Genomic DNA, 15902 nt, shown 5'->3' with positions numbered 1-15902 from the left:
CCTACTAAATGCTTTGACTACAACTCTTATCACTCTAATCATGACCCTGTTGGCTGGGGCTGTAGTTTAAAACAGCTGCAGAGCAGCAGGCTGCGGAAGGCTGGAGTAAGTTGTAAGAAATTCCCGCACAGATTAGTTTTCTTCTTCTCTTTCTCTTCATGCCATGTGCCCCCCTGACAATCACTTGAAAGTGCTATGGAAGAACGAGGGGAAGAATGTATTTATTGTCTGAAGTACCACTTTGCACACCAGGAGGATCAGACCTCTGTTTTTAAAACTGAAGCTTATAAAAGTGAAAAACAAAATAAAAGCATTACAAAATGAGAACAAAAACACTGCAATGTTAGATTAGATTTTAGGTGCTACGCTTGGAATCAGCTCTTCAAATACTTGATATTAAACACACTGAGCAGCATCTTTGGTAAAGTTTGCAAACCAGGAATTTGCATCTAAATCCACTCCATATAAGTAAAAAATATAGGCTGGCACCCAACCTTTCCACTCTGTGAATGGAAGGAGCTTCCATTCGTGGAACATGAGGTGAGCTCGTAGAAGGGTTCCTACAGTGAATACAACTCTTTTTCTGTGACTAAAATTTAACTTGGTTGCTGCCAATGCAGTTTCTTTTAAAGTTAGTGCCTTTTCACGAAGGAGGCCTTATTCCAGTTTTCTAGGGGAGAAGTCAACTTCTTATTCTTGTCCTGATACACAGATTTTTAAGAGTAATACTTCTAGAAACCATCTTCTTTGCATGATTGTGCGAGGAAAGCACATGCTGTCCTCTTCTGCTGCTAAGTTTTGAGTTTTTGCTTTTATCACACTAATTCAGCAACATTACATTCCTCTAGGGTTCTAGACCTTGGAAGAAAACAATGGGATGGTTTGGACATAATGCCAAACAATGGTTTGCCATGATGTCTAAACAAACGCCATTAGGCAAACCATTGTTTGTGAGTGGCTGGCAAACTAGGATCTGATAACAAGGTCTGCAAGTCATGGTTTAGAGACGGCTTGCACATCTCAGTTTGTGCAAACCAGCTTGGCATTGCATCCGAACCAACAAATCATGGTTTGGGATGATGCTCAACCTTTGAGGTTGTTTGGGAAAGCACCCAGGGGTTCTCAGGAAAGGTGAGAGAAAAGGAATCCCACACGAGTTATCTCTGTATCTGGAACACACAACTTCATTAGGAATCTAAACTACAGTTATCACAAACCATTGTTTGACATTACATCTAAACCAACTCAATACCTTCCTAGTGACAAGTTATCACCTACTGCGAGCCACAAAACTCTTATTGATATTATTTACCGTATTTTTTGCACCATAACACGCACTTTTTTCCTCCTAAAAAGTAAGGGGAAATGTCTGTGTGTGTTATGCAGGGAATGCCTATGGGTGGCATGCCTACGGATTTTCCTCCTCTAAAAACTAGGTGCGTGTTATGGTCGGGTGCGTGTTATAGAGCGAAAAATACGGTAATTCCTTTTTTCTGCTGGTATATCTCTGTAAATGTCTCTGGCTCACAATATACAAATACATATTTGTTTTTGTTTGTTTTTTAAAAAAACAGCCTTTAAACCCATTTACATTTGGTGTCTTGGGGGGAAAGGTCATGATGAACCATTTTCATTAAACATGGTTCAAAACCTGTCTAGTACATTAGATCGACTGCTCCATTTGCTGTCTCTGAATCTTTCGATTTTGAAAAAGGAAACTCAAATCCAGCAAGGCGTATTAGCAAAATGTTCAGAATGTGTACCAATGAGCACACCAGAATGATCCAGAATGAATTTGCAAATTGCTCACTGTGAGTTTTAAAAATAAAGCTCCCTTCTTTATAATTAGCTATTTTCTCTGAGAGGTGGTGGATTTTCACTTCTGATGAAAAGAGTATCATGATGAGGCAGCCACAAGAAACTGAAAAAGAAGAAAATCCAAAATTAGCATTTTGTCAGTTTTCTAACGGACCTTTGCACAATGAGGCAGTATTTCTGTTTTCTTTGCATTTCAGTAGTTACAAAGCAGCACCACACTTTGTATATCTCTTCTGTGGGGTGCACCACAGTTTACTCCAATAACTAGTGTGGTAAAAAAGGTAAAGGTACCCCTGACCGTTAGGTCCAGACACAGACGACTCTGGGGTTGTGTGCTCATCTCACTCTATAGGCCGAGGGAGCTGGCGTTTGTCCGCAGACAGCTTCTGGGTCATGTGGCCAGCATGACTAAGCCACTTCTAGTGAACCAGAGCAGCACATGGAAATGCCATTTACCTTCCCGCTGGAGCAGGACCTATTTATTTACTTGCACTTGACCTGCTAGGTGGGCAGGAGCTGGGACTGAAAAATAGGAGCTCACCCTGTTGCAGGGATTTGAACTGCCGACCTTCTGGTCGGCAAGCCCAAGGTCCTGTGGTTTAGACCACAGTGCCACCCACTAATACCTAATGTGGTAGGTAACTAGATTGCCTCAAATGGGAGTGCAATGAAAAGAAATCACATCAAAATGATGGGAGGAAATTTCCCTAGTTGGGTTTATATTTCAGTGTTAAGAGGTGAAAACAGGCAAAATGCAAGGCAGGGGCAGGGACCTCCAGACCATGGGCCAGTTTAAACCCAGCACGTGTCCCAATTTGACCCATGAGGATGTTCTACCAAACCACACCCACCTGCCCCACACCTGACATCATAGGTGATATCAAATGTGAGGTACATAGAGACATGGCTGAATCAGCTGCACAACTGGCTTTGTCATGGGCAATGCAACTGAACAGATGATCCCTGCAGAGAGTAGCTTTGACAACTCTCTGCTGAGAATATGCTGGCAAATCCCCTTGCACTATGGTTCCCAATTACCCAGCAGCCAGCTGGTGGTTGGGCACTTGGGAAGCACTGTGGAAGGGACTTGGACAGGTGCCAATCATCTGGTGTTGTGATGCCAGATGATTGACAGGTGGATTGTCCTGCCCATCAGTCAAAACTGGCTCACAAGAGCCCACAAAATGTAAGGGATACTTTGCTTAACCACTCTTCCATCCCAGGCTCTGACAAACATAACCACGGCATTACATTTGGAACACTTACATGAGATGAAGCTCCACAGGTACAGCCCTAGCGGACCATGCAGTGTTTCATAGGGTTTGCCGAATGCATTGTACATGAAGAACCCAGTCTCAATCAGGGCAAACACTAACAGCGCCAAAGAGAAGAGGATAACACTCACATGGATACTTGCAGGGATAACTTTGAACAAATCTGGAAAAACTAAAAAAACAAACAAACACACACACACACACAAACAAACAAAAGACAGAGAATGGAATTACTGCAGAAATCAGGCAAAGTTGTCATCCCTGAAAAACAGGACCCTGAAGCCATGAAACATGCTTATCATTGGGAGATGGAAGAAACTGATAAGGTGAGAAGAACTGTTCAAAAACACTTAAAAAAGAAATAATAGCAGGACCCAACGTCTACATTTATGGCCCAATACATAAGAATTTTCTGAGAAGCAAAAGTATCAGAATGATCCTTGCAAGTTAGGTTTACGGTGATATTCTGGAAGGCAGGGTAGTTAAATAAGGGCTCATAAAACATCCAGTTTCAATATTGGGTCAAGAGCAAGAAATTCTTGCCTGGGTTTAGGAATAGGAATAGCGTGGTAACAGGCAGAGTGCAACAAGCAAGTTTGACTAAGGCAAAGAAGAAGGGCTTGGATGGCCAAGGATTGGCCTTCCAGGGTCAGCTGACACACACCTGATCAAAATGAAGGAAATGTGCCCTGTCTAGGAAGCTAAAGGTGGGGCATGTTTCATAGGAATCATTTGTATGGTGGTGGTTTATACTTCTCTGCCCCCAAAGTGTGTCTCTGTTTTGGCACAGCCCCATTAAGTATGGTAACCTATTACCGTATATACATGAATGTTTAAGGTATTCAGAGTGGATTGCGAACTAGGCTTGCTACCACAGGGCGATTTTCAAATATTTCTACACAGTTTAGTGACAGCAGATATTTCAAAACGAATCACTGAATGCAGAGTAAATGCTCCCACTCCATGGGGGTATGATTAAGCCAGTGCTAATACTCCTTTGAACTGCCTTGCTGTGGTTAGAACATGCTGAGAAAAAGCTCTGTAGGCACTTCAAATAAATTTTATCTACCATGTAAAATGTAAATTGCTAGCAAGTGGGTTTGTGGCAGGCAATGCAGTCGGCATATCAGAGCCATCCAACATTGCTTGATTCAGTCCAATCCAATTCGTTGATTATTTGTAATATGACCATTGCTTCCTTCTTGCTCAGTGGTTGCAATTAGCCAATAGGAAATGGAAAGACTATGTACTGTACATTAATTACAAACATAAGAAAAAAAAATTCAAAAAGAGACTCTCAGGTTGTGTTGTTTTTTAATTCTTTGTGACAGGTGTTGGTTCTAGCAGACAGTAGAAAAGTTTTTGTTTTGTAGGTTTTAATATTTGTAAAATAAGAAATGTTGATGACGATGACAGCAAAGTTCATAAAAATAAGATTGTAAAAAAAAATGTCACTGGGCCAAGTTCAAAGTGTTAGTATAAAGGCTTAAATGGCTTAGACCCAGGTATTTGAAGGGGCATCTCAGGTATAATCCTATAGGTCAGCTGCAGTAGATTATGAGATCTGTAGCTTGTCAGTGGGACTTCTAAGCAATAACACCTCATTGGTCATGGAACACCCTCCCCTCTGAGGTTTGGCTGGGAACAACTTTGATAATTTTTTGGCCCCAGCTAAAAGCTTTCCTTTTCCACCAGGCCGAGACGAATTAGATTAAAACAAACAAATAAATAAAATTCTGAAAGGGCCATTATGTACGTGATAAATATTTGGCTATGTACTTGTCTGATATACTTTAGAGTTGGAGATAGTTGTAATTTAAAATATAGGATTATATCTGTTAGGTGGTGGGTTGACATAGCAGCCGGCACAGCGATTTCTTCAAGTAGCTCTTTATTATGGTAAGCTGGAATAGAACTAACTGCGAACAGCTCAGCCGGCCTGTATTTATAGGCAGCCGGCTGTCAACATTGTAACCACAACAGCCCAGAGTTCCCACCTAAAATAACTGCCGCGGACCTGAGTGAAAACTATCTACAGACCTGAGTGAAAACTATATACTGTATCCCCCTGTTGGCCCAGGGTGAAACTACACTACATAACACCCCTCCCCACCGAGATAAGGCGTTAGTTACAATCGTAATGGTTTCCTTATATACAGCACTACGCGTAATGGTTCAATTAAGCACAAAAGCATATCGGTTACATTTCCCATACTTAGACCAACAGTGATACCTGTCCAACAACATAGTCCTTTAAATAAGTTGGGCGCTTGGAAACTCTGCCAGACCACCGGGGACTGGTAGCCAAGTCCGGAGGGCCACACAGTTCTCGCTGAGGCTGTGGTGCGACCCTAGGTGGCGTTGGAACCAACTCCCCTGGATCCGCTGCTGTGGGTGGAGCCTCCGCAAGTGGAGTGGTCTGAGTCTGTTCTGAAACGGCTTGGTTCGGCTCCACGCTGGCAGTTTGTGAGGGAGGTGTAGGTGGGGCCTCACCATCTGTACGTGTCTCTTCTGGAGCCGCAAGCGCAGTTGGGGGCACCTCGGTAGTGTCCAAGTCCCCAACCCTGCGCCTAAGCTGGTCTATGTGCCGTCGCCACAAGCGTCCGTCTTCGAGTGCCACCTGGTACGAGCGAGGTCCAGTGACTCCCACTACTGTGGCTGGCACCCAAGGGATGTCCCCCACATAGTTCCGGGCAAAGACCTGGTTTCCTGGGACAAATGACCGTGGTGCGTTGGCACAGCCTGGGGGTTCAGCCACGGCAAAGTCTGGGTGTAGCCGGTCGAGCGGTGACCTGAGGCGGCGGCCCATAAGCAGTTCAGCAGGACTCCTCCCTGTGGCCGCATGAGGGGTGATGTGTTGCACGAACAAGTATTCGGCGACCCGCTCATGCCAGTCTCCCCGGTCCAGGCGCGCCAGTGCCTCTTTTGTCGAGCGCACCATTCTTTCCGCTTGCCCGTTGCTGGATGGATGAAAAGGTGCCGTTAGGGCATGGCGGATGCCCAGTCCCAAAAGATACCGCTCAAACGTGCCTGACGTGAACTGCGGTCCGTTGTCAGAGACAAGGACATCAGGACACCCATGCGTTGCAAACAGGCCTCGCAGCACCCGGATGACAGCTTCGGTAGTGGTGGAGGGCATCAGGGCGACCTCCAGCCATTTGGAATAGGCGTCCACCACTACCATAAAGGTCCGGCTGTGAAAGGGGCCAGCCAGATCGATGTGCACCCTCAACCAGGGTGTCTTTGGCGTCTCCCAGGTGTGTCCCTTAGCTGCCGGTGGTGCAGGCCTCGACTCCTGGCACGCTTGACAGGCGGACACCCAGGCAGTGATGGCATCGTCCATATTAGGCCACCAGACGTAACACCGAGCCAACGCCTTCATTTTGACAATTCCCGGGTGGCCAACGTGCAGAGCCTCCAGGACGCGCTGACGGAGTCCCTGGGGAATCACGACGCGGTCTCCCCACAGCAGGCAGCCACGATGAGCTGAGAGTTCATGTTGTCTGGTTGCGAAGGGCTGGAACTCCGATGCAAAAGGCCCTTGTGGCCACCCCCTCCACACTCAGTTGAGCACCCGGCTGATGGTGCGATCCTGGGCAGATGCGGAGGCCACAGTGGCAGCCGATACAGGCGCTGCCGGAAGATCCTCAATCAGAAGGAGCGATGAAGCTGGAGCCGGGTCTTCCACAAATGCTGGAAGAGGGCAACGGCTGAGGGCGTCGGCATGGCCCATCGATTTCCCCGGGCGATGGATGAGCCGGTAGTGGTAGGCAGCCAGGAAAACAGTCCATCGCAGCATGCGTGGTGAGAGGACCGGTGGAGTTGGACGATCACCGGCGAGGAGGCCCAGGAGTGGCTTGTGGTCAGTGATGAGGTCAAAAGTCCTGCCATAGAGGTATTCATGGAACCTCTTCACTCCAGCCACAAGTGCCAATGCCTCCTTGTCGAGCTGGCTGTAATTCCGTTCCGTCGGAGATAGTGTCCTGGAAAAGTAGGCGAGCGGTGCTTCTCTTCCATCTGGAAAACGGTGACTAAGGACAGCACCGATGCCAAAAGGTGAGGCGTCGCAGGCAAGGACCAGCGGCCTGGATTCACTGTACTGTACCAGCACACTGTCTGAAGAAAGGAGAGCCTTGACCGCGTTGAAGGCCGCCGTCTCCCGATGACCCCAGGCCCAAGGCGTCTTAGTGCTAAGGAGTCGGTGAAGAGGCTCAGCCACTGTGGCTTTGTGGGGCAGGAACATGTTATAAAAGTTCAGCAGCCCCAGGAATGCCTGCAACTCCGTTTTGTTCTTTGGGGTGGGGGCCTGCTGGATAGCGCGGATCTTGGATGTGGTTGGATGAAGACCGGAGGCATCGATAAGATAGCCCAGGAACTCTACCTGTGGAACGGCGATCTGGCACTTCTCCCTCTTTACCTTGAGCCCGGCCTCCTGGAACCTGGTCAGCACGGCACGGAGGCGCTCGAACAGCTGCTGGTGTGAGTCTGCAGACACCAAGACGTCATCAAAATATGGTACCACGCCCGGAAGCCCTTGCAGGAGACGCTCCATAAGGCTTTGGAAGATGCCAGGAGCCACACTCACCCCGAACTGCAACCGGCGGCAACGGAAAGCCCCCCGGTGGGTGACGATCGTCTGGGCTTCAGCAGTGGCATCATCGACTGGCAGTTGTTGATAGGCTTGGGCAAGGTCCAGCTTAGCGAAGACCTTACCCTCACCCAGGGAATGCAGCAGGTGTTGGACAACAGGAACCGGATAAGCGTGCTGCTGAAGTGCCTTGTTGATCGTGCACTTGTAGTCAGCGCAGATTCTCACCGACCCATCTGGCTTGACAGGCGTGACGATGGGGGTTTCCCACTTTGCGTGGTCAACCGGCTCCAAAACTCCTTGGGCGATCAGTTTGTCCAGTTGTTCATCCACCTTAGCCTTGAGAGCAAAGGGAACCCGGCGTGGCTTTAGCTTGATGGGGGCGACTTGTGGATCAAGGCTAAAGGAGATGGGCGTACCTGTATATTGGCCCAAGGTGCCGTCAAAAACCTCGGCAAAGTCTTTGACCAGACCCTCAGTCTCTGCGTTAGAGATGCAGTTGATGCCGGTGACTTCCAGGCCGAGGGCATCAAACCAGTCTAGCCCTAGGAGGCTTGGCCGCTGACCTTCGACCACCACCAACCGGAGCAGGCCCGAAAAATCCTTGAAGGCGATCCGGAACCGGCCAACGCCTACCACGGGAATGTCGTTTCCCTGGTAGTCTCTCAGGTGTACGCGGTGAGAGTCGAGTTGCCTTTTGGACACTCTGGGTACCAGTCTTTTGATGGTGCTCCATGACACGATTGACAGGGCAGACCCGGTGTCGATCTCCATGTCACATGGAGCTCCTTCAATGAGCACCGTGACGTTCAGCTTGCGTCGCGTAGGCGAGTCGGTTTGGCCAATCGTGGTTCCAGACGGGCAGCGGCAGTTGGTGAGAGCGAAACAACTTTCCTTGGCAGACTGGAGTGAAGACTTGGACTTGCGAATCGATGAAGGGGGGGTGTCAGACGGAGCCGATCGGCAGACCTTAGCGATGTGGCCCCTTCTGGAACACTTCCTACAGATGGCGTCTCTGAATCGACACTTGGCACGGGAATGGTTGCCTCCGCAGCCAGCACATTCCGGTTGGCCCTTGGACTTCTGTTGGAACTTCCTGCGCTCCCGCTTTGTCTGGTGCACGTCATCGTCTTCACTGGAGGATGCCTCCTCACTGCTGGCCTTTTCATGATGCACCGGAACTGGCTCCCTAGCAAGACGCGGGCTGCTGGACTTGCGGATCTCCTGGGCGGAGCGTTCAGCAGCTTCTGAGGCCACAGCCTCCTCAATGGCTTTCTGTAGCGTGAGGTCTGGCTTGGCTAGGAGGCGCCGTTGCAGATGGATGTCCCGGACCCCGCAGACGATTCGATCCATCAGGGCATCGTCTAAGTCTCGGAACTCACAGTGCATTGCAGCCTGTCGCAGGGCGGTGGTGTAGTTGTTGATTGACTCCCCCTCTGCCTGGTTCCGGTGGTAGAACGCATGGTGGGCAGCAATCTTGGACGGCTTTGGTGCGTAGTGGTTGCGGAGCTTCTCTTGGATCGTGTCCCATGGTGTTGCCTGGACTGCTTCAGGCGCAACCAACGCTCGGGCCGTCTCAAACACCTCAGGCCCACAGAGGCTGAGGAATAGGCCCCGCTTCCGCTCCTGTGATACTTCTGTCAGCTCGTTGGCTTGGAGGTAGCAGTCGAACCGAGCGAGGTAGGAGTCCCATGATTCAGAGGCTGGCGCAAACGGCGGTAGAGGCACAAGTGAAGCCATGATTCCGATGCCGGCGTGAAGGGCGATGGATGGAACACAGTGCTCTAGCCAGAACAGTCAGCTCTGAATTGGTTCTGCCCAGTGATTTCGCTCAGTGATTTCGCTCTGTGATTCAGCTCAGTGATTCAGCTCAGTTCAGAGGCTGGCCGCATCTGGCTGTGCTCTGATGTCCATCTATCCCATCCTCGTCGCCAGTGTTAGGTGGTGGGTTGACATAGCAGCCGGCACAGCGATTTCTTCAAGTAGCTCTTTATTATGGTAAGCTGGAATAGAACTAACTGCGAACAGCTCAGCCGGCCTGTATTTATAGGCAGCCGGCTGTCAACATTGTAACCACAACAGCCCAGAGTTCCCGCCTAAAATAACTGCCGCGGACCTGAGTGAAAACTATCTACAGACCTGAGTGAAAACTATATACAGTATCCCCCTGTTGGCCCAGGGTGAAACTACACTACATAACAATATCCAACCCTGCTGTTCCACTAGTGCAACAGACGTGAGCGATGGAACTTTGCCCTCCTCGCTGCTCCCTGCTGCAGCCCCACATACACCTTCAAAAGTGAAGGACCCTCCAAAGCTGATTTTGGCATTGCATGGGGAGAGGAGAGGATGGGGAAATGTTGCATGGGCACGACTCCCTTCATCCAGTACTGGATATGACCCTTAATGTATTGTTGTTTTTACTGTGCATTGTATTTTGCATTGTTGTGTCCTGCTGCAAGTTCATTGGCTTCCAGTACCTTTCTGGGCACAATTCAAAGTGTTGCTGCTGACCTTTAAAGCCCTAAACAGCCTTGGCCCAGTATACTTGAAGGAGCGTCTCCACCCCTATCATTCTGCCTGGACACTGAGCTTCAGTGCCAAGGGCCTTCTGGCGGTTCCCTCACTGCAAGAAGCGAAGTTATAGGGCCTATATGCAGAGGGCCTTCTCGGTAGTGGCGCCCACCCTGTGGAATGCCCTCCCACCAGATGTCAAAGAAATAAACAACTATCTGACTTTTAGAAGACATCTGAAGGCAGCCCTGTTTAGGGAAGCTTTTAATATTTGATGAATTATTGTATTTTAATATTTTGCTGGAAGCTGCAGAGAGTGGCTTAGGAAACCCAGCCAGATGGGCGGGATATAAATATATTATTATTATTATTATTATTACTCATGTACGATGAGAGGTGGGTTGTAAATTCTGCCGACAAACAAACAACTTGAGAAAGGACACCACTGCCTTACATAGCTTGTTTCCCCTGTTCGTCACTAGCACGTGATCGCAACGTGGCTTATTTCTGAGTAGACATGCATAGGATTGCACGGTAAGGTTGCAGTCCTAAACACACCTACTAGGAAGTAAGCATCATAAAACATAATGGTGCTCACTTTTGAGTAAGCACGTGCAAGGGCACATTGTGCAAAAATGTGAACCGCTTACACAGATTGCAAATTTCATTTTCTCTTGATGCAAGATTGAGTTTGTTTCTTTCCAGCACAGATTTGGTTTTATATACAGTGGTACCTCGAGTTACAGACGCTTCAGGTTACAGACGCTTCAGGTTACAGAGTCCACTAACCCAGAAATAGTACCTCGGGTTAAGAACTTTGCTTCAGGATGAGAACAGAAATCATGCGGTGCTGGCGCGGCGGCAGCAGGAGGCCCCATTAGCTAAAGTGGTACCTCAGGTTAAGAACAGTTTCAGGTTAAGAACGGACCTCCAGAAAAAATTAAGTTCTTAACCCGAGGTACCACTGTGTATCAGAAGCAGCTTTTGTCATGCTTATTGCCATGCCACACACAACACTGGGTTGTCCAGGCTGTTTCCCTCTATAGCGACATTCAGAACTTTTTACATATCATTAAACTTTTATAGGTGACTACCAGATAAAATTAATGCAGCAGCAATGTTGCCCTGGAAGAGAAGACAGACCTTCATTATAAGCATTGAATCTACATGCCAGTGGCCTTTAGAAAATGAACCGCTGACCCAGAAACAGACAAGAGCCAGAGTAAATGAAGCAGAAGGCTTTCCTGAGCCTGAATGGGTTTTACAGGCAGAGCAAATTCATTTTACAATTAAAAGAGATATAGCGGCCAACAGGGAGAGCATTTAATGGGTGCAAACACAGGACTAAAACAAGGCAGATGATTTAATCCTTTCTTCTTAGCCTTGCCACGCTGTGCTTCAATGCATTAAAATGCAAACACATCTACTGTAAATGGTAACATTTCCGAAGACATTTATAGCCATTTAGAGAGAGAGTTTCCTTGAGGATTGCAGTGAAGGCAGTGAACAACAGCCAATGTTTCCTAGTAATTACACAGTAGACTGAATCTTGTATTGGAAGCAGCTGCCTTTAAGCTACTGGACATTATATAACATTAATAAATTCCATCCAGGTGTATGTTCACCCAGTAAAAAAAGAGAAAAGTTCATTCAAAGTAAATATGACTGCTATTTCAGACTGCCATTATTTTTCTCTGTCCCCGGATTAATCACAGAGCTCTGCTCTGGTGCCAAATAGATAATTGCAAACTCCTTTTTCCATCATAAAAGGCAGATGACACAAGTACTGTACAATCGATACGGGGTGAGTGGGCAGAACTGAGTCGTGCTTCTGACTCGCCACTGATTTCTGTGTGTTGATCAAGTCATCTTTATGTGTGGAACTTGAATGTATCTGCTCTCCGTGCAGGTAAACTGATCAATGTGTAGAGTGTTTGAGTGGACCAGTGGGAATGACCCCATACCCTCCCTCCTTTTTGCTTTGATTGTTATCTAAACAAGGCTGCAAACAATTGCCTGGGGAGGTCTAGTCACATTATTTTCGTGGTGTGCCAGGAAGTAGACTGGTGCAACCCAGCTTCCTCATGGTTTTTCACTTGGCATTCATCACACGTGTTCCCAGGTGGGAACATGCTTGAAGTGGGGACATGCAGGACAGGGGAGGACAGCTACGGCATGCCAACTGCACCAGGTCCACTTACCTCCCTTTGCAAAACCCTCACATGGGATGGATATTTCATAGCATTTGGGGGTGGGGGTGGGAATAAGGATATGTTCCAACAATACATTTTCAATGAAGAATAGCTTCCACAGTGTTCAAGCTCTTGAATGCCATCTGTTTAGATCAGGGGTCAGCAAACTTATTGCGCCTCCGGGCGGTGTCTCCAGCGCCAATCACGAGGTGGGCCGGAGGGCAGGGGAGTGCGTGCCCATATGTGTGCACACACGCTATTTCTGGTGCACTTCCAGGTCGAAGGAGCACCGGAAATAGCTTGTGTGCATATGCACTTACTCCTCTGACCCGGATGTGCACCGGAAATAATGCTTGTGCATGCGCAAATAACGCTTGCGCATGCGCACAAGCTATTTCCGGTGCTCCTCCGACCCGGAAGTAGGCAGCCATGCAGCGTCAGTAAGAGTGGGCAGCGGGGGTCGCTGTGAGCTGGATAAACGAGTCCCTTGGGCCTTATCTGGCCCAAGGGGCCTTAGTTTGGGGACCCCTGGTTTAGATTGTGGGTTGATTTCCCCCCTGTGACTTAGGTGTTAGGAGGAATTCAGAAGCTTTTATTCCGAAACTGCATTACCTGCGCCTGATAAACTGTGTTCTAACTTAACTGTGGTTAGTGGAATCAAGCCAACTTCAAGCTATGTTTTATGATGCCAACTTCTTACCATTAACTATTAAGATTAGGCACAATATAGGGTTCAGACGATGTGCCAACATATGATTACTTTGGAATGGAAGCGAAAGCTTCTGAGCAACTTGCAATCATGCCAGAAGAAGAGGGTACATGAAGAGTCCAAGCCTCCATACAGACTGTTCTCATAATACTATGTGCACTAACTCGTGGGAATGGACTATGTCTTAAGCATTCTTCCAGCTCCACCATCTTAATAAACAAAGTTTGGTTAGTGCTTCCTACATTCTTTAGCAAGTCATTCTGAGAATTCCTACAGGGTGACAGGAGCGGGAAGCAATGATAAGCAGGATTTTCAGAGAGGTCTCAAGAACTGCTAAAGCCTACTATAGAATGCAATTAGATGAAGCAATTCTCAATAATATCCAAAATGAATTTGGTCTACTTCCTCTGCACAGTCAATCATTTTCATGTCTGCAGTTCAGGACGTGCACCAGAAATGACTCACAAGCCACAATGTCTCTCTGCAGATTACTTGCAAATTGTTTCTGGTAAGAAAATTAATGTTAGGTGGCATATTATGAACTCTTCTCCAGATAACCATTATTTCTTTTTAATATGGTGCTATGCATAAATCAAGTGCATGACTGACCATTTTAACATTATTTACTCCTGGAAGGTAAACCGATGAACTGCAAAACTCTCATCCTATGCAACTCTGCAGTTGCCAATCCTGGATAATAATGATTAGTCGAGCAAGTGAGGCTGTATTCCTATGCATGTTTACTTAGAAGTAAGCTCATTGGATCTCGACTGGACTTGCTTCTGAGTACACCTGTATAAGATTGGACTCTGGCATTTAGATTTTTAGCTGATGAAGAAGTCCCAGTAGACTCAATTGACTTACTTTTGAGTAAACATGCAGAGGAATTTGACTGCTGATTTCTCACAGTCTGCATATCCAGAACTCAAACAAGTATTTACAATAGTTCTCTTTCTTTCCCACTCATTTCATTAATATTAAAATGACAATATTAAAATGACAACAATTCAATAAGAATTAATAACATAACAACAATAATTAAAAGAGACACCAAAGCACAGTATTGGAAAAGAGTTTGAAAAATTAAGGCTGCGATGCCATGCAAGGAAATCCTACAGAACTCTGTGGGCCTTACTCCCAAGAAGACAGGCACAGGATCTGACTGCTCCTTCAACTAGCAAGCTATTATAACAGTAAATACATGTTGATAGAAGAAGCACAGGATGTATATTATGGTGACATAATTTCACATCTCCCACTAGCGCATCTTTTGGAAGAAACAGGAGAATGCTCATGTACGTAGCTGTCGGACCACGATAGCATGCACTAAAGCATTAAATAATTCAGATGTCATTGTTACTTACATGAAAACCGAAAAGGTCTCCCTCCGAGCCCGCATTGTCTAACCCTCTCCCCATAGAAAAGTCCATACTGAATTTCACCAATAAACTTCTCTAATTCTTGGCCGGTAGCATTGACAAGTAGCGCTCCAGTTTTGCAGAGTATTCTTCCTCTGAGCCACAGCTGAGTTCCGATGGCTGCTGCAATACTGAGAGCACAAGCAAAACTTAGCACGCCAGCAACACAGAATAACACTTTCTTCTGTTGGGCTGGCATATATAATCCTGGATGGCATACAAACAACCTGGAAAATGCAGTCTCAAATAAAACCTTTAGCAAAGTGTGTTTTGCACCATCTCCTCTCTGTGTCACTTGAGAACAAAGGTTTAAGATAACAGATGGAACCCTCAGTGTAATTTGAGAATGCCTCCCCCCCCCCCTTTTAAACAGCCCTTTGTCTGATTGGGTGAGCTGAAAATTCCAGAAACAGACATGGCTCTCCAATTAAGTTAGCAACTTTGCAAAGAAGTTGTGCAAGGTTTCATTTGGGAGATATCAGTACAGATATAGATTATCTATCTATCTATCTATCTATCATCTATCTATCTATCTATCTATCTATCTATCTATCTCTATCTCTATCTAGTTTCTATCTATCTATCTATCTACCATCTATTTATCTGTCTGTCTATCATCTATCTATCTATCATCTATCTATCTATCTATCTATCTATCTATCTATCTATCATCACCTATCTATTGTATGTTATTGCATATAACTCAGGAAATCTATAACTGCAAAAGCCACCCCCCCCACACACAAAAAAACCCTCATCCAGTGTGCACACTTCATCATTTTTATTCTTAAAATGTGGCTGAAATGTAGCTGGTGTATTTAGACAGGGTTGATGAGACAATTACTACACTGCTAAACGGTGTTTCCGTGCGCTGCTCTGGTTTCGCCAGAAGCGGCTTAGTCATGCTGTCCACATGACCCGGAAAAACTGTCTGCGGACAAACGTCGGCTCCCTCGGCCAGTAAAGCGAGATGAGAGCCGCAACCCCAGAGTCATTCACAACTGGACTTAACTGTCAGGGGTCATTTACCTTTACCTTTACTTTTACTTGCCACAAAGCACTTACCGGTAAATCATTCTGATCGGTGTTTTGCTTCCAAATACTGTACTTTGGTTCTGTTGAAGTCCATGTAAATTCAGGTATTTGTGAATTTGACAGTTGTGGGGTTTTTGGGGGGTTTTTTTAAAAGCACATGGCTTCATTAAATATGTTCAGATGTTGGCTGTGGTTAGAAAGTGGCTTTAAGCAGGCTGATAATGGCGTAGTTCACAGTTTGTGTGTTTTCTAGATCCCGTCCATAGTTCTATCATTGTAAGTATCTTGTTACAACTGAGAATGGGGTATGCTGATTAGAATATTACACTAAGACTGGGGAGATCCAGGTTCAAA

The 15902-nt window shown here is 46.7% G+C and overlaps 1 protein-coding gene across 1 annotated transcript; it reads right to left on the bottom strand.

Moving 5' to 3' along the window:
• Positions 1-202: 202 nt before the first annotated feature.
• On the bottom strand, positions 203-14802 carry CLRN1 (clarin 1). Its single transcript, XM_081008330.1, has 3 exons — positions 14460-14802; positions 3085-3264; positions 203-1921 (listed from the first exon to the last, which is right to left on the bottom strand). Exons 1-3 carry the CDS (start codon positions 14710-14712, stop codon positions 1656-1658), a joined length of 699 nt encoding a protein of 232 aa, XP_080864456.1. The 5' UTR covers positions 14713-14802; the 3' UTR covers positions 203-1655.
• Positions 14803-15902: the final 1100 nt, after the last annotated feature.

The sequence above is a fragment of the Podarcis pityusensis genome (genome assembly GCF_964106645.2).
Source record: "Podarcis pityusensis genome assembly, chromosome: 5".
Lineage (NCBI taxonomy): Eukaryota > Metazoa > Chordata > Lepidosauria > Squamata > Lacertidae > Podarcis > Podarcis pityusensis.
Note: the sequence above shows the minus strand (reverse complement) of the source record. Positions and strands in the feature narration are given on the sequence as shown.